Genomic DNA, 25,295 nt, shown 5'->3' with positions numbered 1-25,295 from the left:
CCCTCTTAGCCTAGGCATTCTCTCTCCTTGCCTCAGGGGTTTGATGATACTGACTTTTAACACTCAAGTGTCTGTTTACAGTTTCTAAGGGCTTGTCTACACTGGCAATTAACAGCGCTGCAACTTTCTTGGTCAGGGGGGTGAAAAAACACCTCCTTGAGCGCAGCAAGTTGCAGCGCTGCAAAGTGCCAGTGTAGACAAGGCACCAGCGCTAGGAGCTACACGCTTCACTGAGGTGGTGTTTTGAGCTGCGCTCCCAGTGCTGCGCCATGACCACACATAAGAACATAAGAATGGCCGTACCGGGTCAGACCAAAGGTCCAGCCAGCCCAGTATCCTGTCTGCTGACAGTGGCCAATGCCGGGTGCCCCAGGGGGAGTGAACCTAACAGGCAATGATCAGTGATCTCTCTCCTGCCATCCATCTCCACCCTCTGCCGAACAGAGGCTAGGGACACCATTCTTACCCTGCCTGGCTAATAGCCATTAGAGCATGTTAAAGCGCTGCCGTGGCAGTGCCGCTGTGGCAGTGATTTCGCGTTGCCGGTGTAGACTAGCCCTAAGCTAGTTTCAGGTTTTCCAAGGCTCTCGAGTTGCCCTAGGTTTTGGTGTCTCACCAGCTCAGAATGCTTTGCTCTTTGGATAGCCGTGGCTAGGGCTAAATCTCTCTTCAATTACAGCTGCTGTGAAAGGTTTTTATCTGTTAACCCAATAACCAGCCTGTCTCTGTTATTTTTATGGTTTGCATTCCTAAAATCAGTTTTCAGCCAATGTATGCAGAGCTCTTATCAAACTTGCAGCATTTTCCCCTGGTTCTTGAAGTCTCTGGTGGAAACATGCTCTTTCATAAAGCACATTGCTCTGAGGTATTAAGTGCACATCAAACATAGTCAGAACCCTTTCCTAGTTGTCTCTGCCACGATCGTCAGTAAAGTCAAAGGATTTAAAGAGATGCTCTGTTTGCTTCCCCATAGCATAAATTAAAGAAGATACCTGGATATTATCAGTTTCCTTGTGGAGCTTGATAGCAATGGAAAATCTTGCAAACTATTGCTTTTGGTCAGTCCATTGGGAAGGTTTGTCAAAGCCGAAGGTCTCTGGGCACTGAAGAGTAGCATGTTGATGAGCTCCTGCGACCTTTGTTGTTGTTCCTTCTGTTGCTGTTTACTCCTGACACCATGTCATGCTCCGATATCAGGTACAGACTGGCCCAGCGCTTGCGCATACGCACCAGGTGTGTTCATCCTTCAGTGCCCTGCCCGGCACAGCTGAGGTTCGTTTCAGTAAGGTATGTCCCACACCTGCTGGCACAGTTTGGCACTCCACAACAGGGTCTATGCTGGTGAGACACAGACTCCCCGGAGTGAGAAGGGTGACAGGCTCTGCAGTTCTTGGCGATGATTTCTCCGTGTGGATCCCACCAGCTGCCCTGCAGGCAGCCCCTCCTTCAGAGCCTGGACTGGGGGTAGTGAGGGAGCGGAGGGATTGGGGTGGGACTGTAGGATGTGTGGGTGCAGCATGGCCCCCTCGGACCTTGCTGGCCAAAGAGTCTGATCTCGCGCCCGAGGCACCTGCGCCTCGAGTGGGGTCCCTGCGGATGAGAACTCGCGGAGCCAGTTACTGTAAGGGAAGCAGCCTCCCTTGTCTCTGTACAGCACCCACCCGGCCTGCTCCCCGCGCCGCCCTGCTCAGCCGCCTCGGGACACGGGCACGCAGCACCGTCCACCTGCACTCCCCCCCACAGGGCCACCGTGCCCCCTCCTCGTGCTGTCCCTCTCTGCTGCCTTCCTCCCTTGGTGTTACCCACAATGCCCTGCTCGACGCGTTGTGTGTGCATGGGGGGCTGCAGCGCCGTGTGTGCACATGCATGTCGAAGGCGTGTGCACAGAGGTGAGTGTGGTGCCATGCGTGCTGTGTGTGCCCATGTGACAGCCTGTGAGATGCCCGGCTGCCATTCTGGGGGGCCCTGCTGCTGCTATGGTACAGATGGGGGGGTCACATTGCAATGCAGGGGCGGGAGCGAGGGGCGAGGGGGTTGCAGCGCAGCGCAGGGGTGGGGGTCCTGGCCACTCCCCAGCCTTTTCCTTAACCCTGTGTGTGTCGTAGCTGATCTACCTCCCGCCCCCCTGGGGGGACTGCAAATCCACCCCCATTGAATCCGACTTCTTCACCAGCTACAGCATCACGGCCTGCCGCCTGGACTGCGAGACCCGCTACCTGGCCGAGAACTGCAACTGCCGCATGGTGCACATGCCCGGTGAGGGGCGCAGGCCGGGCCGTGCGGAGGCCCTGTGCTGGGGTGTGAGGGGGCTGCAGGGAGACCCCCTGCTGGGGGGGGCTACAGGGAGACCCCCTGCTGGGGGAGGGGCGGATGTGGGGCAGCCCCATGCTGGGGGAGGGGCGGATGTGGGGCAGCCCCATGCTTGGGGGGGGCTGCAGGGAGACCCCCCTGCTGGGGGGGGGCTGTGGGAAGACCCCCATGCTGGGGGAGGGGCGGATGTGGGGCGGCCCCATGCTTGGGGGGGGCTGCGGGGAGACCCCTTGCTGGGGGAGGGGCGGATGTGGGGCAGCCCCATGCTGGGGGAGGGGCGGATGTGGGGCGGCCCCATGCTGGGTGGGGGGCTGTGGGGATACCCCTTGCTGGGGGAGGGGCAGATGTGGGGCAGCCCCATGCTGGGGGCTGCAGGAGACCCCTGCTGGGGAGGGCAGCTGTGGGTAGGCCCCATGCGGGGTGGGGGGCTGTGGAGATACCCCTTGCGGGGGGAGGGGCGAAAGTGGGGCAGCCCCATGCTGGGTGGGGAGCTGCGGGGATCCCCCTTGCTGGGGGAGGGGCGGATGTGGGTAGGCCCCATGCTGGGGAGGGGGACTGCAGGAGACCCCTTGCTGGGGAGGGGCGGATGTGGGCGGCCCCATGCTGGCGGGGCTGTGGGGATACCCCTTGCTGGGGAGGGGCGGATGTGGGCGGCCCCATGCTGGCAGGGGGGGGCTGCGTGGATACCCCTTGCTGGGGGAGGGGCGGATGTGGGGAGGCCCCATGCTGGGGGGGGGCTGCGGAGATACCCCTTCCTGGGGGAGGGGCGGATGTGGGGAGGCCCCATGTTGGGGGCCTGCGCAGATACCCCTTGCTGGGGAGGGCGGATGTGGGGTGGCCCCATGCTGGGGGCTGTGGGGATACCCTTGCTGGGGAGGGGCGGATGTGGGAGGCCCCATGCTGGGGGGGGGCTGCGGAGATAAATCTTGCTGTGGGAGGGGCGGATGTGGGGCGGCCCCATGCTGGGGGGGGCTGCGGGGAGACCCCTTGCGGGGGGAGGGGCGGAGGTGGGGCGGCCCCATGCGGGGGGGGGGGCTGCGGAGATACCCTTGCTGGGGAGGGGCGGATGTGGGAGGCCCCATGCTGGGGGCTGCGGGGATACCCCTTGCTGGGGAGGCGGATGTGGGGCGGCCCCATGCTGGCGGGGCTGCGGGGATACCTTGCTGGGGAGGGGCGGATGTGGGAGGGCCCCATGCTGGGGGGGGCTGCAGAGATACCCCTTGCTGCGGGAGGGGCGGATGTGGGGCGGCCCCATGCTGGCAGGGGGGGGCTGCGCGGCGACCCCGTGCTGCGGGAGGGGCGGATGTGGGGCAGCCCCATGCTTGGGGGGGGCTGCAGGAGACCCCTGCTGGGGGCTGTGGGAAGACCCCATGCTGGGGAGGGGCGGATGTGGGGCGGCCCCATGCTTGGGGGCTGCGGGAGACCCCTTGCTGGGAGGGGCGGATGTGGGGCAGCCCCATGCTGGGGAGAGGCGGATGTGGGGCGGCCCCATGCTGGGTGGGGGGCTGTGGGGATACCCCTTGCTGGGGGAGGGGCGGATGTGGGGCAGCCCCATGCTGGGGGCTGCAGGAGACCCCTGCTGGGGAGGGCAGCTGTGGGGAGGCCCCATGCTGGGTGGGGGCTGTGGAGATACCCCTTGCTGGGGGAGGGGCGAAAGTGGGGCAGCCCCATGCTGGGTGGGGAGCTGCGGGGATACCCCTTGCTGGGGGAGGGGCGGATGTGGTAGGCCCCATGCTGGGGAGGACTGCAGGAGACCCCTTGCTGGGGAGGGGCGGATGTGGGGCCGCCCCATGCTGGCGGGCTGTGGGGATACCCCTTGCTGGGGGAGGGGCGGATGTGGGGAGGCCCCATGCTGGCAGGGGGGGGCTGCGTGGATACCCCTTGCTGGGGGAGGGGCGGATGTGGGGAGGCCCCATGCTGGCAGGGGGGGGCTGCGGGGATACCCCTTGCTGGGGGAGGGGCGGATGTGGGGAGGCCCCATGTTGGGGGCCTGCGCAGATACCCTTGCTGGGGAGGGGCGGATGTGGGGTGGCCCCATGCTGGGGCTGTGGGGATACCCCTTGCTGGGGAGGGCGGAGGTGGGGAGGCCCCATGCTGCGGGGGGCTGCAGAGATACCCCTTGCTGCGGGAGGGGCGGATGTGGGGCGGCCCCATGCTGGGGCTGCGCAGATACCCTTGCTGGGGAGGGCGGATGTGGGGTGGCCCCATGCTGGGGGGGGGCTGCGGGGATACCCCTTGCTGGGGGAGGGGCGGATGTGGGAGGCCCCATGCTGGGGGCTGCGGAGATAAATCTTGCTGTGGGAGGGGCGGAGGTGGGGCGGCCCCATGCTGGGGGCTGCGGGAGACCCCTTGCTGGGGGAGGGGCGGATGTGGGGAGGCCCCATGCTGGTGGGGGGGGCTGCGGGGATACCCCATGCTGGGGAGGGGCGGATGTGGGAGGCCCCATGCTGGGGCTGCGGGGATACCCCTTGCTGGGAGAGGCGGATGTGGGCGGCCCCATGCTGGCAGGGGGGTGCTGCGGGGATACCCCTTGCTGGGGGAGGGGCGGATGTGGGAGGGCCCCATGCTGGGGGCTGCGGGGATACCCTTGCTGGGAGGGGCGGATGTGGGCGGCCCCATGCTGGCAGGGGGCTGCGGGAGACCCTTGCTGGGGAGGGGCGGATGTGGGAGGCCCCATGCTGGCGGGGCTGCGGAGATACCCCTTGCTGGGGAGGGGCGATGTGGGGCAGCCCCATGCTGGGGAGGCGGATGTGGGCGGCCCCATGCTGGGTGGGGGGCTGTGGGGATACCCCTTGCTGGGGGAGGGGCGGATGTGGGGCAGCCCCATGCTTGGGGGGGCTGCAGGGAGACCCCCTGCTGGGGGGGGCTGTGGGAAGACCCCATGCTGGGGGGGGGCTGTGGAGATACCCCTTGCTGGGGGAGGGGCGAGTGGGGCAGCCCCATGCTGGGTGGGAGCTGCGGGGATACCCCTTGCTGGGGAGGGGCGGATGTGGGTAGGCCCCATGCTGGGAGGGGACTGCAGGAGACCCTTGCTGGGGAGGGGCGGATGTGGGGCGGCCCCATGCTGGCCGGGGGGGGCTGCGGGGATACCCCTTGCTGGGGAGGGCGGATGTGGGGGCCCCATGCTGGCAGGGGCTGCAGGGATACCCCTTGCTGGGGAGGGCGGATGTGGGAGGCCCCATGCTGGGGGCTGCGGAGATACCCTTGCTGGGGAGGGCGGATGTGGGAGGCCCCATGTTGGGGCCTGCGCAGATACCCCTTGCTGGGGGAGGGGCGGATGTGGGGTGGCCCCATGCTGGGGGCTGCGCGGATACCCCTTGCTGGGGGCGGGGCGGAGGTGGGGGGGCCCCATGCTGGGGGCTGCGGAGATAAATCTTGCTGTGGGAGGGGCGGATGTGGGCGGCCCCATGCTGGGGGCTGCGGGAGACCCCTTGCTGGGGGAGGGACGGATGTGGGGCGGCCCCATGCTGGGGGCTGCGGAGATACCCCTTGCTGGGGGAGGGGCGGATGTGGGAGGGCCCCATGCTGGGGAGCTGCGGGGATACCCCTTGCTGGGGGAGGGGCGGATGTGGGGCGGCCCCATGCTGGCGGGGCTGCGGGGATACCCTTGCTGGGGAGGGGCGGATGTGGGAGGCCCCATGCTGGGGGCTGCGGGATACCCCTTGCTGGGGAGGGGCGGATGTGGGGCGGCCCCATGCTGGCAGGGGCTGCGGGAGACCCTTGCTGGGGAGGGGCGGATGTGGGAGGCCCCATGCTGGGGGGGGCTGCGGAGATACCCCTTGCTGGGGGAGGGGCGGATGTGGGAGGGCCGCATGCTGGGGGGGGCTGCGGAGATACCCCTGGCGGGGGGAGGGGCGGATGTGGGGAGGCCCTATGCTGGCGGGGGCTGCGAAGATACCCCTTGCTGGGGATGGGTGGATGTGGGAGGCCCCATGCTGGGGAGGGGGTCTGCAGAGAGACTCCTTGCTGGGGAGGGGTGGATGTGGGAGGCCCCATGCTGGGGGGGGCTGCGGAGATACCCCTTGCTGGGGAGGGGCGAATGTGGGCGGCCCCATGCTGGGGCTGTGGAGATACCCTTTGCTGGGGAGGGGCGGATGTGGGAGGGCCGCATGCTGGGGCTGCGTGGATACCCCTTGCTGGGGGAGGGGCGGATGTGGGGAGGCCCTATGCTGGCGGGGGCTGCGAAGATACCCCTTGCTGGGGGAGGGGCGGATGTGGGGAGGCCCCATGCTGGGGGGGGCTGCGGAGATACCCCTGGCTGGGGGATGGGCGGATGTGGGTAGGCCCCATGCTGGGGGAGGGGGGTCTGCAGGGAGACCCCTTGCTGGGGGAGGGGCGGATGTGGGGAGGCCCCATGCTGGGTGGGGGGCTGTGGAGATACCCCTTGCTGGGGGAGGGGCGGAGGTGGGGCGGCCCCATGCTGGGGGCTGCGGGGAGACCCCTTGCTGGGGAGGGCGGATGTGGGAGGGCCGCATGCTGGGGGCTGCGGGGATACCCCTTGCTGGGGAGGGGCGGATGTGGGAGGCCCTATGCTGGCGGGGGCTGCGAAGATACCCCTTGCTGGGGATGGGTGGATGTGGGAGGCCCCATGCTGGGGGAGGGGGCGGATGTGGGGAGGCCCCATGCTGGGGAGGCTGCGGAGACCCCTTGCTGGGGAGGGGCGGATGTGGGGAGGCCCCATGCTGGGGGGGGGGCTGCGGAGATACCCCTTGCTGGGGGAGGGGCGGATGTGGGGAGGCCCCATGCTGGGGGGGGCTGCGGAGATACCCCTTGCTGGGGGAGGGGCGGATGTGGGGAGGCCCCATGCTGGGGGGGCTGCGGAGATACCCCTTGCTGGGGGAGGGGCGGATGTGGGCGGCCCCATGCTGGGGGTGGCTGCTGGGAGACCCCTTGCTGGGGGAGGGGCGGATGTGGGCGGCCCCATGCTGGGGCTGTGCAGATACCCTTTGCTGGGGAGGGGCGGATGGGGGAGGCCCCATGCTGGGGGGGGCTGGGGGGATACCCCTTGCTGGGGGAGGGGCGGATGTGGGGCGGCCCGAGGCTGCGGGGGCTGCGGAGATACCCTTGCTGGGGAGGGGCGGATGTGGGAGGCCCCATGCTGGGGGCTGCGGGATACCCTTGCTGGGGAGGCGGATGTGGGGAGGCCCCATGCTGGGGGGGGCTGCGGAGATAGCCCTTGCTGGGGGAGGGGCGGATGTGGGGAGGCCCTATGCTGGGGGGGGCATGCAAGTGGGAGCTGGGAGGGGACGAGAGGGCAGGGGGCTGCTGGGGAGAGAAGTGCTGGTCCTGGGGCCAGGAGGAGGAGGAGGAGGAGGGTGCCCCCCCAGTGCTCCTGGGCTCGGCCTTCCCCAAGCCTCAGGCATGGGGCTGTAACGAGACGCAGCCCCCGACGGCCCACATGGCTCCTGCAGCCCCCAGCCCCACGCCCCGAGTGACCTGTGCCCCCTTCCCCAGGGAATGCCAACGTGTGCACGCCAGAGCAGTACAAGGAGTGCGCCGACCCTGCCCTGGGTATGTACCCACCGCGGTGCCCCTGCTCCAGCTCAACCCTTCCCCGGCCCTGGGGCTGCCCCCGGGGGACATGGGGAGCAGGGCCGGAGACCCCTGGGGAACCTCCAGAGTCTCCGCCCCAGCCCGTGTCGCTGCCCGAGGGGGAGGGACTGGCCCCCTTTGGCTCTATTGCTCCAGTCGAGGGCTTGTGTATGGGCCCAGTTTCTGGGGATCTCCGGCCCGTCCGGGCACTCCTGGCTCACGCCCCATCCCTGTGACTCTCCGGTGTTACCAGATGTGCCCGTTACTTTGGGGTAGGCTCAGTTATTCGGGTTACTTTTCTGGGGAGGGGATTCTGTACTTCTATCCATGTGCTGCTTGTGTCACGTGTGTTTTCATATGGAGCTCTACTCCTCCCTTCTGCACGTCCCCTCCCAGTGGAGCTCTCCTGCAGGACCTGGGTTCCTCCAGCCCCAGAACCGGATGAACACACACCCACCCCTACATTAACAGAGCAAGGCTGAGCAGACCGGGTCAATCAGCACTGCCAAGCTGCCTCCCTTATCTGCCCCTGGCCTCCATGGACCGGGTCAATCAGCACTGCCAAGCTGTTACCCTTAGGTGGCCCAGATTCAGCACGTCCCTATCCCCACTCTCACATCACAATTGTACTGGCAGGAACCTGCTTGATGAGCAAACCCCACCGGATTCTGGGTGCTGCAGGGATCTTTAGCTTAGGTGAAAGAAGCGTTGCTGCAGAGTGACTGGAGGAAGCTAAAACCACAAAAGAGTAAAGTCCAGCAAGAGAGAGAGAAGCAACCAGCTTCATCATACAAGTTATTTATTGAATAATAGTGATAACTGCACTAGGAGGCTAAACCAACATAACCTACATTATTAAAGGTTAATACCTAAGGTAGAAAGGAAAACAGAGAGAGAGAGAAAGAGGGGGGGTCTCACCCACTCCATGAGGCTTGAACTGGTCGGGGTTCCCAGGTGATGCTGGTAGCTCAGGAGACAGGCAGAGTCCCCAGCACGATCAGCCAGGAGAAGATGGAGTCCCAGTGGAACTGATGCCTAGTTTGGATCTAAGCATCAGAACACTGACTGGAGGGGAGGCAGTGACCATGAGATGGTCGAGTTCAGGATCCTGACACAAGGAAGAAAGGAGAACAGCAGTAGAACAGAGACCCTGGACTTCAGAAAAGCAGACTTCGACTCCCTCAGGGAACTGATGGGCAAGCTCCCCTGGGAGAATAACATGACGGGGAAAGGAGTCGAGGGAAGCTGGCTGTATTTTAAAGAATCCTTATTGAGATTGCAGGAACAAACCATCCCGATGTGTAGGAAGAAAGGTAAATATGGCAGGTGACCAGCTTGGCTTAACACTGAAATCCTTGCTCGTCTTAAACACACAAAAGAAGCTTACAAGAAGTGGAAGATTGGACAAATAACCAGGGAGGAGTATAAAAGTATTGCTCAGGCAGGCAGGAGTGAAATCAGGAAGGCCAAATCACACTTGGAGTTGCAGCTAGCCGGAGATGTTAGGAGTAACAAGAAGGGTTTCTTCAGGTGTGTTAGCAAGAAGAAGAAAGTCAAGGAAAGTGCGGGCCCCTTGCTGAATGAGGGAGGGAACCTAGTGACAGAGGATGTGGAGAAAGCTAGTTTACTCAATGCTTTTTTTGCCTCTGTCTTCACAGACAAGGTCAGCTCCCAGACAGCTGCACTCTGCAGCACGGTACGGGGAGGAGGTGACCAGCTCTCTGTGGGGAAAGAAGTGGTTCGGGACTATTTAGAAAAGCTGGACGAGCACAAGTCCATGGGGCCGGATGCGCTGCATCCAAGGGTGCTAAAGGAGTTGGCCGATGAGATTGCAGAGCCATTGGTCATTATCTTTGAAAAATCACAGTGATCGGGGGAGGTCCCGGATGACTGGAAAAAAGCTAATGTAGTGCCCATCTTTAAAAAAGGGAAGAAGGAAGATCCAGGGAACTACAGGCCAGTCAGTCTCACCTCAGTCCCTGGAAAAATCATGGAACAGGTCCTCAAGGAATCAATTCTGAACCACTTAAAGGAGGGGAAAGTGATCAGGAACAGTCAGCATGGATTCACCAAGGGCAAGTCATGCCTGACTAACCTAATTGCCTTCTATGATGAGATAACCAGCTCTGTGGATGAGGGGAAAGCAGTAGATGTGCTATTTCTGGACTTTAGCAAAGCTTTTGATACAGTCTCCCACAGTATTCTTGCCAGCAAGTTAAAGAAGTATGGGCTGGATGAATGGATGGTAAGGTGGATAGAAACTGGCTAGATGGTCGGGCTCAACGGGTAGTGATCAATGGTTTCATGTCTAGTTGGCAGCCGGTATCAAGTGGAGTGCCCCAAGGGTCGGTGCTGGGGCCGGTTATATTCAATATCTTCATTAACGATCTGGAGGATGGCGTGGGCTGCACCCTTAGCAAGTTTGCAGATGACACTAAACTGGGAGGAGTGGTTGATACGCTGGAGGGTAGGGATAGGATACAGAGGGACCTAGACAAATTAGAGGATTGGGCCAAAAGAAATATGATGAGGTTCAACAAGGACAAGTGCAGAGTCCTGCACTTAGGATGGAAGAATCCCATGCACTGCTATAGACTAGGGACCGAGTGGCTGGGCAGCAGTTCTGCAGAAAAGGACCTAGGGGTTACGGTGGACGAAAAGCTGAATATGAGTCAACAGTGTGCCCTTGTTGCCAAGAAGGCTAATGGCATTTTGGGCTGTATAAGTAGGGGCATTGCCAGCAGATCGAGGGATGTGATCATTCCCCTCTATTCAGCACTGGTGAGGCCTCATTTGGAGAACTGTGTCCAGTTTTGGGCCCCACACTACAAGAAGGATGTGGATAAATTGGAGAGAGTCCAGCGGAGGGCAACAAAAATGATGAGGGAGCTGGAGCACATGACTTATGAGGAGAGGCTGAGGGAACTGGGATTGTTTAGCCTGCAGAAGAGAAGAATGAGGGGGGATTTGATAGCTGCTTTCAACTACCTGGAAGGGGGTTCCAAAGAGGATGGATCTAGACTGTTCTCAGTGGTAGAAGATGACAGAAGAAGGAGCAATGGTCTCAAGTTGCAGAGGGGGAGGTTTAGGTTGGATATTAGGAAACACTATTTCACTAGGAGGGAGGTGAAGCACTGGAATGGGTTCCCTAGGGAGGGGGTGGAATCTCCTTCCTTAGAGGTTTTTAAGGTCAGGCTTGACAAAGCCCTGGCTGGGATGATTTAGTTGGGGTTGGTCCTGCTTTGAGCAGGGGTTGGACTAGATACCTCCTGAGGTCCCTTCCAACCCTGAAATTCTATGATTCTATGATTTTTCTAGAGAAAATACAGTTGTTCAAGGGAGAACACTAGATTTGTTTATAGGTAAGGCTGATAACTCAGACTAGACAAAAGGAGCTGATCACTCTTGGCTATGGGTGGTGTTTTCTTCCAGGGAGCTCACAATGCAACTAGGCTGCTTCACTATTTGGCTATCAATTAAGGATTCATTGCTAGAACTGGTCTGATAATTGCTGAGCTGGGTGTGGGCAGACACAGGTTCATTAGCATCTGGAGCAGAGATTCCCATGATGCTGTGCTTCCCTGTCTTTTCTGGTCCCAGAGTTCAGTGTGGTTCTGTGTGGTTCAGCATGCTAATGGAGAGGTCTTAATCTTGTCACCCTTGTCAGGAGGGGTCTAGGTGTGTCTCCCAATGCCCTTCACTGCTTTCTGCAAGTTTTTTTTCCTCTGATGGGTTTTGGTTTAAGCAGAGGCGGGGGAGGGGGGGTATCTTTCATGAGTCAGGCTGGATACTGCACCCTGGTTCCCCAAGAACACAGAGGTGTCTGGTATCACCGGCCCATCTCCATCCCTATCGCTGTCCGGCCTGTCCCCGTGGGTCTCCAGCCCAGCCCTGTCCCCGTCCCTGTCCCCATCGCTCTCTGGCCCGTCCCCGTGGGTCTCTGTCCTGTCGCCGTCCCTGTCCCCATCGCTCTCTGGCCCGTCCCCGTGGGTCTCTGGCCCAGCCCTGTCGCCGTCCCTGTCCCCATCGCTCTCTGGCCCGTCCCCGTGGGTCTCTGTCCTGTCTCCGACCCTGTCCCCATCGCTCTCTGGCCCGTCCCCGTGGGTCTCTGGCCCAGCCCTGTCGCCGTCCCTGTCCCCATCGCTCTCTGGCCCGTCCCCGTGGGTCTCTGTCCTGTCTCCGACCCTGTCCCCATCGCTCTCTGGCCCGTCCCCGTGGGTCTCTGGTCCAGCCCTGTCGCCGTCCCTGTCCCCATCACTCTCTGGCCCGTCCCCGTGGGTCTCTGTCCTGTCCCCGACCCTGTCCCCATCGCTCTCTGGCCCGTCCCCGTGGGTCTCTGTCCTGTCCCCGACCCTGTCCCCATCGCTCTCTGGCCCGTCCCCGTGGGTCTCTGGCCTGTCCCCGACCCTGTCCCCATCGCTCTCTGGCCCGTCCCCGTGGGTCTCTGGCCTGTCCCCGACCCTGTCCCCATCGCTCTCTGGACCATCCCCGTGGGTCTCTGTCCTGTCCCCGTCCCTGTCCCCATCGCTCTCTGGCCCGTCCCCGTGGGTCTCTGGCCCAGCCCTGTCGCCGTCCCTGTCCCCATCGCTCTCTGGCCCGTCCCCGTGGGTCTCTGTCCTGTCCCCGTCCCTGTCCCCATCGCTCTCTGGCCCGTCCCCGTGGGTCTCTGTCCTGTCCCCGACCCTGTGTTTCTCTGGCCCGTTGGGGTGCTGCTGGCTCACGCCTTGTCCCCATTGCTCTCCGTCCCGTCCCCCTCCCATCCCCGTCGGTCTCCGGCCTGTGGGTCGGGCTGCTCTCGGCTCACGCCCGCCCTCGCACTCCAGACTTCCTGGTGAAGAAGGACAGCGAGTTCTGCGTGTGCCGCACGCCCTGCGACATGGTGCGCTACGGCAAGGAGCTCTCCATGGTCAGGATCCCCAGCAAGGCCTCAGCCAAGTACCTGGCCAAGAAATACAACAAGAGCGAGCAGTACATCTCGTGAGTGCCCCTCCCCCGCACGCAGCACGCCCCCCAGCAGTACATCTCGTGACGTGCCCCCGCCCGCACGCGCACGCCCCCACGCCCCCACGACGCAGCACGGCCCCCCCACGCAGCACGCCCCCCGCACGGCCCCCGTCCCCTGAGACAGCCCCAGCACGGCCCCCACGCAGCACGGCCCCGCACGCAGCATGGCCCCCGTCCCTGAGACAGCCCCCAGCACGGCCCCGCACGCAGCACGGCCCCCACGCAGCACGGCCCCCGCACGCAGCACGCCCCCACGCAGCACGCCCCACGCAGCACGGCCCCGCACGCAGCACGGCCCCGACGCAGCACGCCCCCCACGCAGCACGGCCCCGCACGCAGCACGCCCCGCACGCAGCACGCCCCACGCAGCACGGCCCCGTCCCCTGAGACAGCCCCCAGCACGGCCCCACGCAGCACGGCCCCACGCAGCACGGCCCCCGTCCCTGAGACAGCCCCCAGCACGGCCCCCCCCGCACGCAGCATGGCCCCCCGCACGCAGCACGGCCCCCCGTCCCCTGAGACAGCCCCCCCAGCACGGCCCCCCGCACGCAGCACGGCCCCCACGCAGCACGGCCCCCGTCCCCAGACAGGCCCCGCACGCAGCATGCCCCCCGTCCCCTGAGACAGCCCCCCCAGCATGGCCCCCCGCACGCAGCACGGCCCCCCGTCCCCTGAGACAGCCCCCCCAGCACGGCCCCCCGCACGCAGCACTTCCCCCCAGACAGCCCCCGACATGCAGCACGGCCCCGTTCCCCAGACAGCTCCCCACACGCAGCACGGCCCCCATCCCTGAGACAGCCCCCAGCACGGCCCCGCACGCAGCACATCCCCAGACAGCCCCCACGCAGCACGTCCCCCTGCACGCAGCATGCCCCCGTCCCCTGAGACAGCCCCCACAGCACGCCTCCCTGTCCCCAGCCCCCAGCCCCTTGCACACAGCACGGCCCCGTCCCCTGAGACAGCCCCCTCACAGCATGGCCCCCGCATGCAGCATGCCCCCTGTCCCTGAGACAGCCCCCAGCATGGCCCTCCATCCCCAGACAGCCCCCACATGCAGCATGGCCCCCGCATGCAGCATGCCCCCGTCCTCGAGACAGCCCCTGCACGCAGCACGTCTCCCAGACAGCCCCCACATGCAGCACACCCCGGTCCTCCCAGACAGCCCCGCACACAGCACGCCCCCGGTCCTCCCAGACAGCCCCTGCATGCAGCACGGCCCCATTCCCAGACAGCCCCCGCACACAGCACGTCTCCCCAGACAGCCCCGCACACAGCACGCCCCGGTCCTCCCAGACAGCCCCCGCATGCAGCACAGCCCCCATTCCCAGACAGCCCCTGCATGCAGCACGGCCCCCATTCCCCAGACAGCCCCCACATGCAGCACGGCCCCCTGTCTGCCCAGACAGCCCCCGCATGCAGCACGCCCCCTTATCCTCCAGACAGCCCCCAGACATCACCCCCATGCACAGCACGGCCCCCTGCGCCCCCAGAGAGCCCCCACACAGCATGACCCCACAGTGCCCCCATGCACAGCCCCTGACATCTCCCCATGCACAGCACGACCCCCACAGCATACCCCATGCACAGCCCCGCACACAGCATGACCCCCAGCACCTCCCAGACAGCCCCCACAGAACACCCCTCCACAGCACCTTCCTGCAGACACCACGTCCCCACATACACAGCACCCCACAGCACGACACCCCCGTACACCCCCCTGCTGCGGACAGCATGACCCCTATGAGTGACCCGCCCAACATACCACAGCCCCACATGGGGCACCCCCCTTGTGCTCCCCCCAGCCTGCCCCCCCAGTGCCCACACCGGCCCTGCAGGCCCTGGTGTCACCGCACGGACTTACCCCTGTCTGTCTGTCTGTCTGTGTCCGGCCCCCGCCCCGCTGGCGCCCCCAGGGACAATGTGCTGGTGCTGGACGTTTTCTTTGAAGCCCTCAACTATGAGACCATCGAGCAGAAGAAAGCGTATGAGGTGGCAGGGCTGCTGGGTGAGTGCCCAGGGGGGCTGGGTGAGTGCCCAGGGGGCTGGGGGAGGGCCTGGGAGGTCCGGGGCTCAGTGAGTGCCCGCGGGGCTGGGTGAGGGCTTGGGGGGTGAGGGCCCGGGGGGGCTGGATGAGTGCCTGGGGGAGGGTCCAGGGGCTCAGTGAGTGCCCGAGGGGCTGGGTGAGGGCTGGGGGGGTGTGTGCCCGGGGGGGCTGGAGGAGTGCCTGGGGGAGGGTCCTGGGGGCTCAGTGAGTGCCCGAGGGGCTGGGTGAGGGCTTGGGGGGTGAGTGCCCAGGGGGGCTGGATGAGTGCCCGGGGGGCTCAGTGAGTGCCGGGGGGGCTGGGTGAGGGCGTGGGGGGTGCGTGCCCCGGGGGGCTGGAAGAGTGCCCGGGGGCCTGGGTGAGGGCTGGGAGGGGGATGAGGGCCTGGGGGCTGGGTGAGTGCCCGGGGGCTGGGGAGGGTCCAGGGGCTCAGTGAGTGCCCGAGGGGCTGGGTGAGGGCTTGGGGGTGAGTGCCCAGGGGCTGGATGAGTGCCCGGGGCTGGGTGAGGGCTTGGGGGTGAGTGCCCGGGGCTGGATGAGGGCTTGGGGGTGAGTGCCCGGGGCTGGGTGAGTGCCCGGGGCTGGGGAGGGCCTGGGAGGGTCCAGGGGCTCAGTGAGTGCCCAGGGGCTGGGTGAGGGCTTGGGGGTGAGTGCCCAGGGGCTGGATGAGTGCCCGGGGCTGGGTGAGGGCTTGGGGGTGAGTGCCCGGGGCTGGGTGAGTGCCCGGGGCTGGGGAGGGCCTGGGGAGGGTCCAGGGGCTCAGTGAGTGCCCAGGGGCTGGGTGAGGGCTTGGGGTGAGTGCCCAGGGGCTGGATGAGTGCCCGGGGCTGGGGAGGGCCTGGGGAGGGTCCAGGGGCTCAGTGAGTGCCCAGGGGGCTGGGTGAGGGCTTGGGGGGTGAGTGCCCAGGGGGGCTGGGTGAGTGCCCGGGGCTGGGTGAGGGCTTGGGGGTGAGTGCCCGGGGCTGGGTGAGTGCCCGGGGCTGGGGAGGGCCTGGGGAGGGTCAGGGGCTCAGTGAGTGCCCAGGGGCTGGATGAGTGCCCAGGGGCTGGGTGAGGGCTTGGGGGTGAGTGCCCAGGGGCTGGATGAGTGCCCGGGGGCGGGGTGAGGGCTGGGGGGGGGAGTGCCCAGGGGGGCTGGATGAGTGCCTGGGGGAGGGTCCGGGGGGCTCAGTGAGTGCCCGAGGGGCGGGGTGAGGGCGTGGGGGTGAGTGCCCAGGGGCTGGATGAGTGCCTGGGGAGGGTCCGGGGCTCAGTGAGTGCCCGGGGCGGGGTGTGGGCTTGGGGGGTGCGTGCCCCGGGGGGCTGGGTGTGTGCCTGGGGGAGGGTCCGGGGCTCAGTGAGTGCCAGCGGGGCTGGGTGAGGGCTTGGGGGTGAGTGCCCGGGGCTGGATGAGTGCCCGGGGCTTGGGTGAGGCTGGGAGGGGGATGAGGGCCTGGGGGCTGGGTGAGGGCTTGGGGTGAGTGCCCAGGGGCTGGGTGAGTGCCTGGGAGGGTCCGGGGGCTCAGTGAGTGCCCGGGGGGCTGGGTGAGGGCTTGGGGGTGAGTGCCCAGGGGCTGGATGAGTGCCTGGGAGGGTCCAGGGGCTCAGTGAGTGCCCGGGGCTGGGTGAGGGCTTGGGGGTGAGTGCCCGGGGCTGGATGAGTGCCCGGGGCCTGGGTGAGGGCTGGGAGGGGATGAGGACCTGGGGCTGGGTGAGGGCTTGGGGTGAGTGCCCAGGGGCTGGGTGAGTGCCTGGGGAGGGTCCGGGGGCTCAGTGAGTGCCCGGGGGGCTGGGGGAGGGCCTGGGGGCTCAGTGAGTGCCCAGGGGGGCTGGATGAGTGCCTGGGGAGGGTCCGGGGGCTCAGTGAGTGCCCGAGGGCTGGGTGAGGGCTTGGGGATGAGTGCCCAGGGGCTGGATGAGTGCCCGGGGCCTGGGTGAGGGCTTGGGGGTGAGTGCCCAGGGGCTGGATGAGTGCCCGGGGCTCAGTGAGTGCCTGGGGGCTGGGTGAGGGCTTGGGGTGAGTGCCCAGGGGCTGGATGAGTGCCCGGGGCCTGGGTGAGGGCTGGGAGGGGGATGAGGGCTTGGGGGCTGGATGAGTGCCGAGGGCTCAGTGAGTGCCCAGGGGCTGGGTGAGGGCTTGGGGTGAGTGCCCAGGGGCTGGATGAGTGCCCGGGGCCTGGGTGAGGGCTGGGAGGGGATGAGGGCTTGGGGGTGAGTGCCCGGGGGCTCTGTGAGTGCCCAGGGGGCTGGGTGAGGGCTTGGGGGGTGAGTGCCCAGGGGGGCTGGGGAGGGTCCGGGGGGCTCAGTGAGTGCCCAGGGGGGCTGGGTGAGTGCCTGGGGGAGGGACCGGGGGGCTCCGGGAGTGCCCGAGGGGCTGGGTGAGGGCTTGGGGGATGAGTGCCCAGGGGGGCTGGATGAGTGCCCGGGGCCTGGGTGAGTGCCTGGGGAGGGTCCAGGGGCTCAGTGAGTGCCCGCGGGGCGGGGTGAGGGCTTGGGGGATGAGGGCCCAGGGGGGCTGGATGAGTGCCCGGGGCCTGGGTGAGTGCCTGGGAGGGTCCAGGGGCTCAGTGAGTGCCCGAGGGGCTGGGTGAGGGCTTGGGGGTGAGTGCCCAGGGGCTGGATGAGTGCCCGGGGGCCTGGGTGAGGGCTGGGAGGGGATGAGGGCCTGGGGGCTGGGTGAGGGCTTGGGGGTGAGTGCCCAGGGGCTGGGTGAGTGCCTGGGAGGGTCCGGGGGCTCAGTGAGTGCCCGAGGGGCTGGGTGAGGGCTGGGGGGTTGAGTGCCCAGGGGGGCTGGATGAGTGCCTGGGAGGGTCCGGGGCTCAGTGAGTGCCCGAGGGCTGGGTGAGGGCTTGGGGGTGAGTGCCCAGGGGGGCTGGATGTGTGCCCGGGGGCCTGGGTGAGGGCTTGGGGGTGAGTGCCCAGGGGCTGGATGAGTGCCCGGGGCCTGGGTGAGGGCTGGGAGGGGGATGAGGGCTTGGGGGCTGGATGAGTGCCCGAGGGGCTCAGTGAGTGCCCGGGGCTGGGTGAGGGCTTGGGGGTGAGTGCCCAGGGGCTGGATGAGTGCCCGGGGCCTGGGTGAGGGCTGGGAGGGGGATGAGGGCTTGGGGGTGAGTGCCCGGGGGCTCAGTGAGTGCCCAGGGGCTGGGTGAGGGCTTGGGGTGAGTGCCCAGGGGCTGGATGAGTGCCCGGGGCTGGGAGGGCCTGGGAGGGTCCAGGGGCTCAGTGAGTGCCCGGGGGCTGGGTGAGGGCTTGGGGGTGAGTGCCCAGGGGCTGGGGAGGGCCTGGGAGGGTCCGGGGGCTCAGTGAGTGCCCGAGGGGCTGGGTGAGGGCTTGGGGGTGAGTGCCCAGGGGCTGGATGAGTGCCCGGGGCTGGGGAGGGCTTGGGGGTGAGTGCCCAGGGGCTGGGTGAGGGCTTGGGGGCTGGATGAGTGCCCGGGAGGGTCCAGGGGCTGGGTGAGTGCCCGGGGGCTGGGTGAGGGCTTGGGGGAGTGCCGGGGCTGGATGAGTGCCCGGGGCCTGGGTGAGGGCTGGGAGGGGGGGATGAGGGCCTGGGGGGGCTGGGTGAGGGCTTGGGGGGTGAGTGCCCAGGGGCCTGGGTGAGTGCCTGGGAGGGTCCGGGGCTCAGTGAGTGCCCGAGGGGCTGGGTGAGGGCTTGGGGGTGAGTGCCGGGGCTGGATGAGTGCCCGGGGCCTGGGTGAGGGCTGGGAGGGGATGAGGGCCTGGGGGCTGGGTGAGGGCTTGGGGGTGAGTGCCCAGGGGGCTGGGTGAGTGCCTGGGGGAGGGTCCGGGGGGCTCAGTGAGTGCCCGAGGGGCTGGGTGAGGGCTTGGGGGGTGAGTGCCCAGGGGGGCTGGATGAGTGCCCGGGTGCCTGGGTGAGGGCTTGGGGGGTGAGTGCCCAGGGGGGCTGGATGAGTGCCCGGGGGGCTCAGTGAGTGCCCAGGGGCTGGGTGAGGGCTTGGGGGTGAGTGCCCAGGGGCTGGGTGAGTGCCCAGGGGCTGGGGAGGGCCTGGGGGAGGGTCCGGGGGGCTCAGTGAGTGCCCGAGGGGCTGGGTGAGGGCTTGGGGGGTGAGTGCCCAGGGGCTGAATGAGTGCCCGGGGGCTGGGTGAGGGCTTGGGGGTGAGTGCCCGGGGCTGGATGAGTGCCCGGGGCCTGGGTGAGGGCTGGGAGGGGGATGAGGGCCTGGGGGCTGGGTGAGGGCTTGGGGGTGAGTGCCCAGGGGCTGGATGAGTGCCCGGGGCCTGGGTGAGGGCTTGGGGGTGAGTGCCCAGGGGCTGGATGAGTGCCCAGGGGCTGGATGAGTGCCCGGGGCCTGGGTGAGGGCTTGGGGGTGAGTGCCCAGGGGCTGGGGAGGGCCTGGGAGGGTCCGGGGCTCAGTGAGTGCCCGGGGGCTGGGTGAGGGCTTGGGGGTGAGTGCCCAGGGGCTGGATGAGTGCCCGGGGCCTGGGTGAGGGCTGGGAGGGGATGAGGGCTTGGGGGGTGAGTGCCCAGGGGGCTGCTGGGTGAGTGCCTGGGGGAGGGTCCGGGCAGCGGGGTGAGTGCCTGGGGGAGTTGGGTGAGGGCGGCTGGGTGATTGCCTGGGTGGGGGGTGAGCGCACTGGGGCTGGGTGATTGCCTGGGAGGGCTGGAGGGGGCACTCGCAGTGGGGCAGGGTGCCCCAGGGGACCTGCAATCCTGCGCCTGGGGGGGAGCAGTGCCCCCTCCAGCTCTACATGGGCGAGGGTGGGGCTGGCCCCCGCCTGCCAGGAGCAGCATTGGGGGGCACGGCCTGGCTGCCCACTCATGCGCTGCCCCTGCCCCCAGGGGACATCGGGGGCCAGATGGGGCTGTTCATCGGGGCCAGCATCCTCACCATCCTGGAGATCTTCGACTACCTGTACGAGGTGAGGCCGCCGGGCTCCTGGTGCCCCCCAAGCCTGAGACTGGTTCAGCTTCGGTGCTGACCACAGCCACAGACCCCAGTGCCCCTCCCCCTGCCCCCCACATCCTCCGTGCTCCCCCTCCACGCCCCTCCCCCTGCCATGCCTTCCCCCCACCGACAGGGAACAACGCAGCATGTAGGGGAAACTGAGGCCCAATATTACGGACAATTCCCACTTGGTCCCGGGTGTGTCTGGGGCCCAGCTCTGCCCCTCACGGCAGCATCGGGCACGGCTCACCCCTTCGTGCATTGCCCTGCCCCGAGAGCAGGGCTGGGCTGTGCCCCCATGGGCCAGATGGGGCTGCCCAGCGCCCCACATGGTGAACAGGGACTCCCGCCACCCATGCTAGTGCCGGCCCCCTGGACTCTCCCCGGCAGGCACAGCGAGCAGGAGAAGTACAAAGGGGCCAGGACCCCCCAACAATGGGGGCCCCCAAGAGGTCACTGCAGAGCCCCGGTGCCCTCCCCCCGGCATTGGTGATGACCCAGTTATCTCCCCCCGCCCCTCCCAGGTGTTTCGGGACAAACTCCTCAGCTTTTACAAGAACAAGAAGAGACCCCAGAGGAGTAACAGCGACAACCTGGTAACCAGCCCCCGAGCGCCCAGTCAGGGGAGGGGCCCCTGGGCGTCCCCCCAGAACCGCCCGGCCGGGGGAGGGGCCCCTGGGAGTCCCCCGTCCCCCCAGAACCGCCCGGCCAGGGGAGGGGCCCCTGAGCTTCCCCCATCCCCCCAGAACCGCCCGGCCAGGGGAGGGGCCCCTGAGCGTCCCCCATCCCCCCAGAACCGCCCGGCCAGGGGAGGGGCCCCTGAGCGTCCCCCATCCCCCCAGAACCGCCCGGCCAGGGGAGGGGGCCCTGAGCGTCCCCCATCCCCCCAGAACCGCCCCCCTCCCCAGCACCCTGCAGCGCTGAGGCCTGCTGGGGATCAGGGCTGCTCCAGGCAAGGGGCTCGGGCTGCCGCTGTCTCAGGCTGACAATCCGTGGGGGAGGGGAGGTGCCAGCCCCCCCCCCCCCCGTGGGGCACAGAGCATCTCCCTGTGCCCCCCTGGCGTCTCAGCCCAGGCCTGCCCCAGGGACTGGTGCCCAGGCAGGGGAGGGGGCAGCCCCGTCCCAGACACATGCAAGGTGCTGAGCCGGGGCGGGGGGAGGGGCGCTGGAAGGGCCAGAGCAGGGGCAATTGGCTCCCACCGCGGGGGGGGGGGGGGGGCTTTGGGGCAGCCCCGGGGGTTTCTGGGTCCGCTCTGGGGGGCCTGTCTGCTCAAGGGGAGGGTCTGTGTCAGCCCATTGTCAACCCCTGCCAGGCCTTACCCCCCTGGGCTGGCCCCCCACTCGCCTCATCGCCCCCCCTCTGTCTGCCCGCCCACCCCACGGCTGTGCCAGGAGCACCCCCAGAGCCTGGCGTCCCACTCCCTACCGTGGGGCCGGCCAAGCCCTTTGGCCGTGGAAGGCGGAGCCCAGCACGTGGGAGCCCCCGACGGGGACAATTCCTGCAGGGAGCCGGGGGAAGCGCAGCAGCAGACTGCTCTCAGGGAGCTCCCGCTGGGGTGCTGGGGGCGGCTCCAGGTGAATCAGACCAGCCCCAGCTCCAGTCCCTGCCACGGCGCTGTGACCCTGCTCTCACGTGAGAGCTCAGCAGGCTGCGCTGGCGGGGTGGGGACCTCCTGGCTGGGGGTCGTGCCCAGGTGCCAGCCGAGCCGCCCCAGCCCATTCCTGCAGGCGCTGGGGGCAGCGGGTCCCTCGCTGAAGGCCATGGTCTCCCGGGGGGCTGAGTGCTCCGTCACCACTTCCCTGCTCCTGCCCCGAGCCAGGGGCCGGCCCAGAGCCCTTCCATCCTGCAAGTGGGCAGCAGGACAGACCCTCCAGGGCCCAGGGGACACGCTGGGCTGGAGCCTTCGGCTTTGCCATGTGCGGAAGAGCCACACGGAGCCGCTGCCGGCGGGGCCCTGGGGCGACCGAGCTGAGCACAGGAGGAGCCATTGCTCAGCCCTCTGGGCTGTGTCCCATCCCTGCGCTGGCTCCTGCTCAGCTGGGGTGTGGGCTCCTCCCCTCTGCTGCTGCCATTGCGTGGGGGGCGGCGTGGGGAGCAGGGTGCATCCCCAGCACCAGCAAAGCTCCCTGCGCAGATTCCCTCCCAGCCCGTCTGCTCACGGCTCACCCCTCCGCACGGGCTGGGACACTCCCGGGGCTGGCCCTGGGCTAACGTGGTCCTGGCCCTGCCGCGGCACCTGCTGGTGACACCGGATTCAGCGCCGCGCGGGAGAACCCCCCCAGCGAGCCTGGGGCACGTTAGCACCCGGTGGCCCTGCCCCCCTTCCTCTAGCCTAGTGGCTCGCAAACTGCGGGTCACGACCCAGAACTGGGTCGTGGAATGGAAGGCCGATGCTGCTCGGCTGAGGCAGGCTAGTCCCTACCTGGTCCGACACCGCGCTGCGCCCCAGGGCCCCGCCGGAGCAGGCGAGAGCCGCTTGCGCGCCTAGGAGCCAGAGCTGCTGCTGGCTGCTTCCAGGGCGCAGTGCAGTCTGTGGTGCCAGGACAGGCAGGAAACCTGCTAGCACCCCCGCTGCACCGCTGACCCCCAACCCAGAGCCCCCTCCTACACCCCAAATCCCTCAGCCTCAGCCCCAGCCCAGTGCCCTGATTCCCTCCTGCACCCCAACCCCCTGCCCCAGCCCAGAACTCCTCCCACATGCTGATCCCCTCATTCCTGGCCTCACCCCCTGCACCCCAACTCCCTGCCCCAGCCCAGAGCTCCTCCCACATGCTGATCCTCTCGTTCCTGGCCTCACCCCCTGCACCCCAACCCCCTGCCCCAGCCCAGAGCTCCTCCCACATGCTGATCCCCTCGTTCCTGGCCTCACCCCCTGCACCCCAACCCCCTGCCCCAGCCCAGAGCTCCTCCCACATGCTGATCCTCTCGTTCCTGGCCTCACCCCCTGCACCCCAACTCCCTGCCCCAGCCCAGAGTCCCCCCACACCCCTCATCCCCAGCTCTGTTAGGTCGCGGGCATCAACAGTTTTCAACTGGGTCACCAGAAAAAAAGTTTGAAAATGACGTCTCTAGGTGAGGCGTTGCTGCAGCGTCCGCGCAGCCGCAGGGGCAGGGCTGTGCCCATGCAAGCCAGTGGCACTGGCTGCCAGGCTGCGGCGATGCGCCCACGCAGGTGGAGGGGCCTGGCCCAGCCAGCTGGGTCCCTCGTCCCCGGCAGCGGGGGGCAGGCTCTGCCCCCTGAGGGGGAGGCTCCCATAGGTTCCTCCTGATTCAGTGGGTGGCCTGACCACCCACAGCAGCACCCTCCCGTCAGCTCCACCCCCCTCATCCTGCCCCAGTGTGGCCGGGGGGTTCTGGGAGTGCAGGAGAGTGAGCCCCCCATACTCACCTGCCGTGGGCCACTGGGGTAGTGTGTGTCCCCCTTTGCACCCATGAGTTCATTAGTTCTGTGAGAGCAGCTAAACCCAGACCCCCGCCCCCCCCAGTGCAGCACATCCCAGCTGCCTCTGCGAGTCCCATAGCAGCAGGGCCAGGCAGGAGCCGGAGCAGCTGGGGCTGAGTGCCGGGTTCTGGGCACAGGCACCGCGTGGGGGCTGGGAGTTCGAAAAAGGGCCTGGGCCAGGATGGAGCTCACCCAGCAGGGCTCCCCGTGTGCGGCCCGGGGGTGAAGGAGGAGCGCGGTGATCCAGCCCCTGCTCCGGAGCCAGCCCAGGCTGCCGCCTGCGCCCGCACTGCTCTTCAGAACAGGGCCTGACCAAGCGGCAGAGTTCATAAAAGAGCCACTGAGGCGTCGAGCTCTGCAGATCCTGCCGCATAGGTTAAGCTGCCGTAGTCTGTGCAGGGGAGGGGTCGGCGGTGCCGTAAGCGCGGGCTGGTCAGGGAAGGGGTCGCGGTGCCGTAAGCGCGGGCTGGTCAGGGAAGGGGTCGCGGTGCCGTAAGCGCGGGCTGGTCAGGGGAGGGGTCGGCGGTGCCGTAAGCGCGGGCTGGTCAGGGGAGGGGTCGGCGGTGCCGTGAGCGCGGGCTGGTCAGGGGAGGGGTCGGCGGTGCCGTAAGCGCGGGCTGGTCAGGGGAGGGGTCGGCGGTGCCGTAAGCGCGGGCTGGTCAGGGAAGGGGTCGCGGTGCCGTAAGCGCGGGCTGGGCAGGGGAGGGTCGGCGGTGCCGTGGCGCGGGCTGGTCGGGGAGGGTCGGCGGTGCCGTGGCGCGGGCTGGTCAGGAGGGTCGGCGGTGCCGTGGCGCGGCTGGTCGGGGAGGGTCGCGGTGCCGTAGCGCGGGCTGGGCAGGGGAGGGTCGGCGGTGCCGTGAGCGGGCTGGTCGGGGAGGGTCGGCGGTGCCGTGGCGCGGGCTGGTCAGGGGAGGTCGGCGGTGCCGTGAGCGGGCTGGTCAGGGGAGGGGTCGGCGGTGCCGTGGCGCGGGCTGGTCAGGGAGGGTCGCGGTGCCGTGAGCGCGGGCTGGGCAGGGGAGGGGTCGCGGTGCCGTAAGCGCGGGCTGGTCAGGGGAGGGGTCGGCGGTGCCGTGAGCGCGGGGTGGTCAGGGGAGGGGTCGGCGGTGCCGTGGCGCCGGGCTGGTCAGGGGAGGTCGGCGGTGCCGTGAGCGCGGGCTGGTCAGGGAGGGTCGGCGGTGCCGTAGCGCGGGCTGGTCAGGGGAGGGTCGGCGGTGCCGTAGCGCCGGGCTGGTCAGGGGAGGGTCGGCTGTGCCGTGAGCCCGGCTGAGCAGGGAGGGTCGCGGTGCCGTGAGCGCAGGCTGGTCAGGGGTGGGGTCGGCGGTGCCGTGAGCGCGGGCTGGTCAGGGGAGGGGTGGGGGGTGCGGTAAGCGCGGGCTGGGCTGGGGCGGGGTGGCGGTGCCGTAAGCGCGGGCTGGTCAGGAGGGGTTGGCGGTGCCGTGAGCGCGGGATGTTCAGGGGAGGGGTCGGCGGTGCCGAAAGCGCGGGCTGGTCGGGGGAGGGGTCGGCGGTGCCGTAAGCGCGGGCTGGTCAGGGGAGGGGTCGGCTGTGCCGTAAGCGCAGTCTGTGCAGCGGAGGGGTCGGCGGTGCCGTGAGCGCGGGCTGGTCAGGGGAGGGGTCGCGGTGCCGTAAGCGCGGGCTGATCAGGGAAGGGGTCGCGGTGCCGTAAGCGCGGGCTGGGCAGGGGAGGGGTCGGCGGTGCCGTGAGCGCGGGCTGGTCGGGGGAGGGGTCGGCGGTGCCGTGAGCGCGGGCTGGTCGGGGGAGGGGTCGGCGGTGCCGTAAGCGCGGGCGGGGCAGGGGAGGGTCGGCGGTGCCGTGGCGCGGGCTGGTCCGGGGTGGGGGTCGGCGGTGCCGTGAGCGCGGGCTGATCAGGGAAGGGGTCGCGGTGCCGTAAGCGCGGGCTGGGCAGGGGAGGGGTCGGCGGTGCCGTAAGCGCGGGCAGGTCAGGGGAGGGGTCGGCGATGCCGTGAGCCCGGTCCGAGCAGGGGAGGGGTCGCGGTGCCGTGAGCGCGGGGTCAGTGACTCCAGGCCAGCTGTGTCTCCAACAGCCCCACTCTATCTCAGTCGGCCGAGCCGGGCC

General features: G+C 67.8%; 1 protein-coding gene across 4 annotated transcripts in view; it reads left to right on the top strand.

The window, feature by feature from the left end:
• ASIC3 (acid sensing ion channel subunit 3) overlaps nt 1-25,295 on the top strand; it is a 46,867-nt gene that overhangs the window by 19,782 nt on the left and 1,790 nt on the right. For 2 of the 4 annotated variants that reach the window (XM_039528039.1, XM_039528035.1), the window contains exons 5-11: nt 1,198-1,287; nt 2,174-2,256; nt 7,765-7,821; nt 12,666-12,819; nt 14,760-14,851; nt 19,669-19,748; nt 20,299-20,370. In XM_039528039.1, coding sequence (XP_039383973.1) covers nt 1,198-1,287; nt 2,174-2,256; nt 7,765-7,821; nt 12,666-12,819; nt 14,760-14,851; nt 19,669-19,748; nt 20,299-20,370 — 628 coding nt within the window. Of the gene's footprint in view, nt 1-1,197; nt 1,288-2,105; nt 2,257-7,764; nt 7,822-12,665; nt 12,820-14,759; nt 14,852-19,668; nt 19,749-20,298; nt 20,371-25,295 lie in introns of all 4 variants that reach the window. The other 2 variants (XM_039528037.1, XM_039528038.1) reach the window with 2 other exon arrangements.

The sequence above is a fragment of the Mauremys reevesii genome, linkage group 2 (assembly GCF_016161935.1).
Source record: "Mauremys reevesii isolate NIE-2019 linkage group 2, ASM1616193v1, whole genome shotgun sequence".
Classification (NCBI taxonomy): Eukaryota; Metazoa; Chordata; order Testudines; family Geoemydidae; genus Mauremys; species Mauremys reevesii.
Note: the sequence above shows the minus strand (reverse complement) of the source record. Positions and strands in the feature narration are given on the sequence as shown.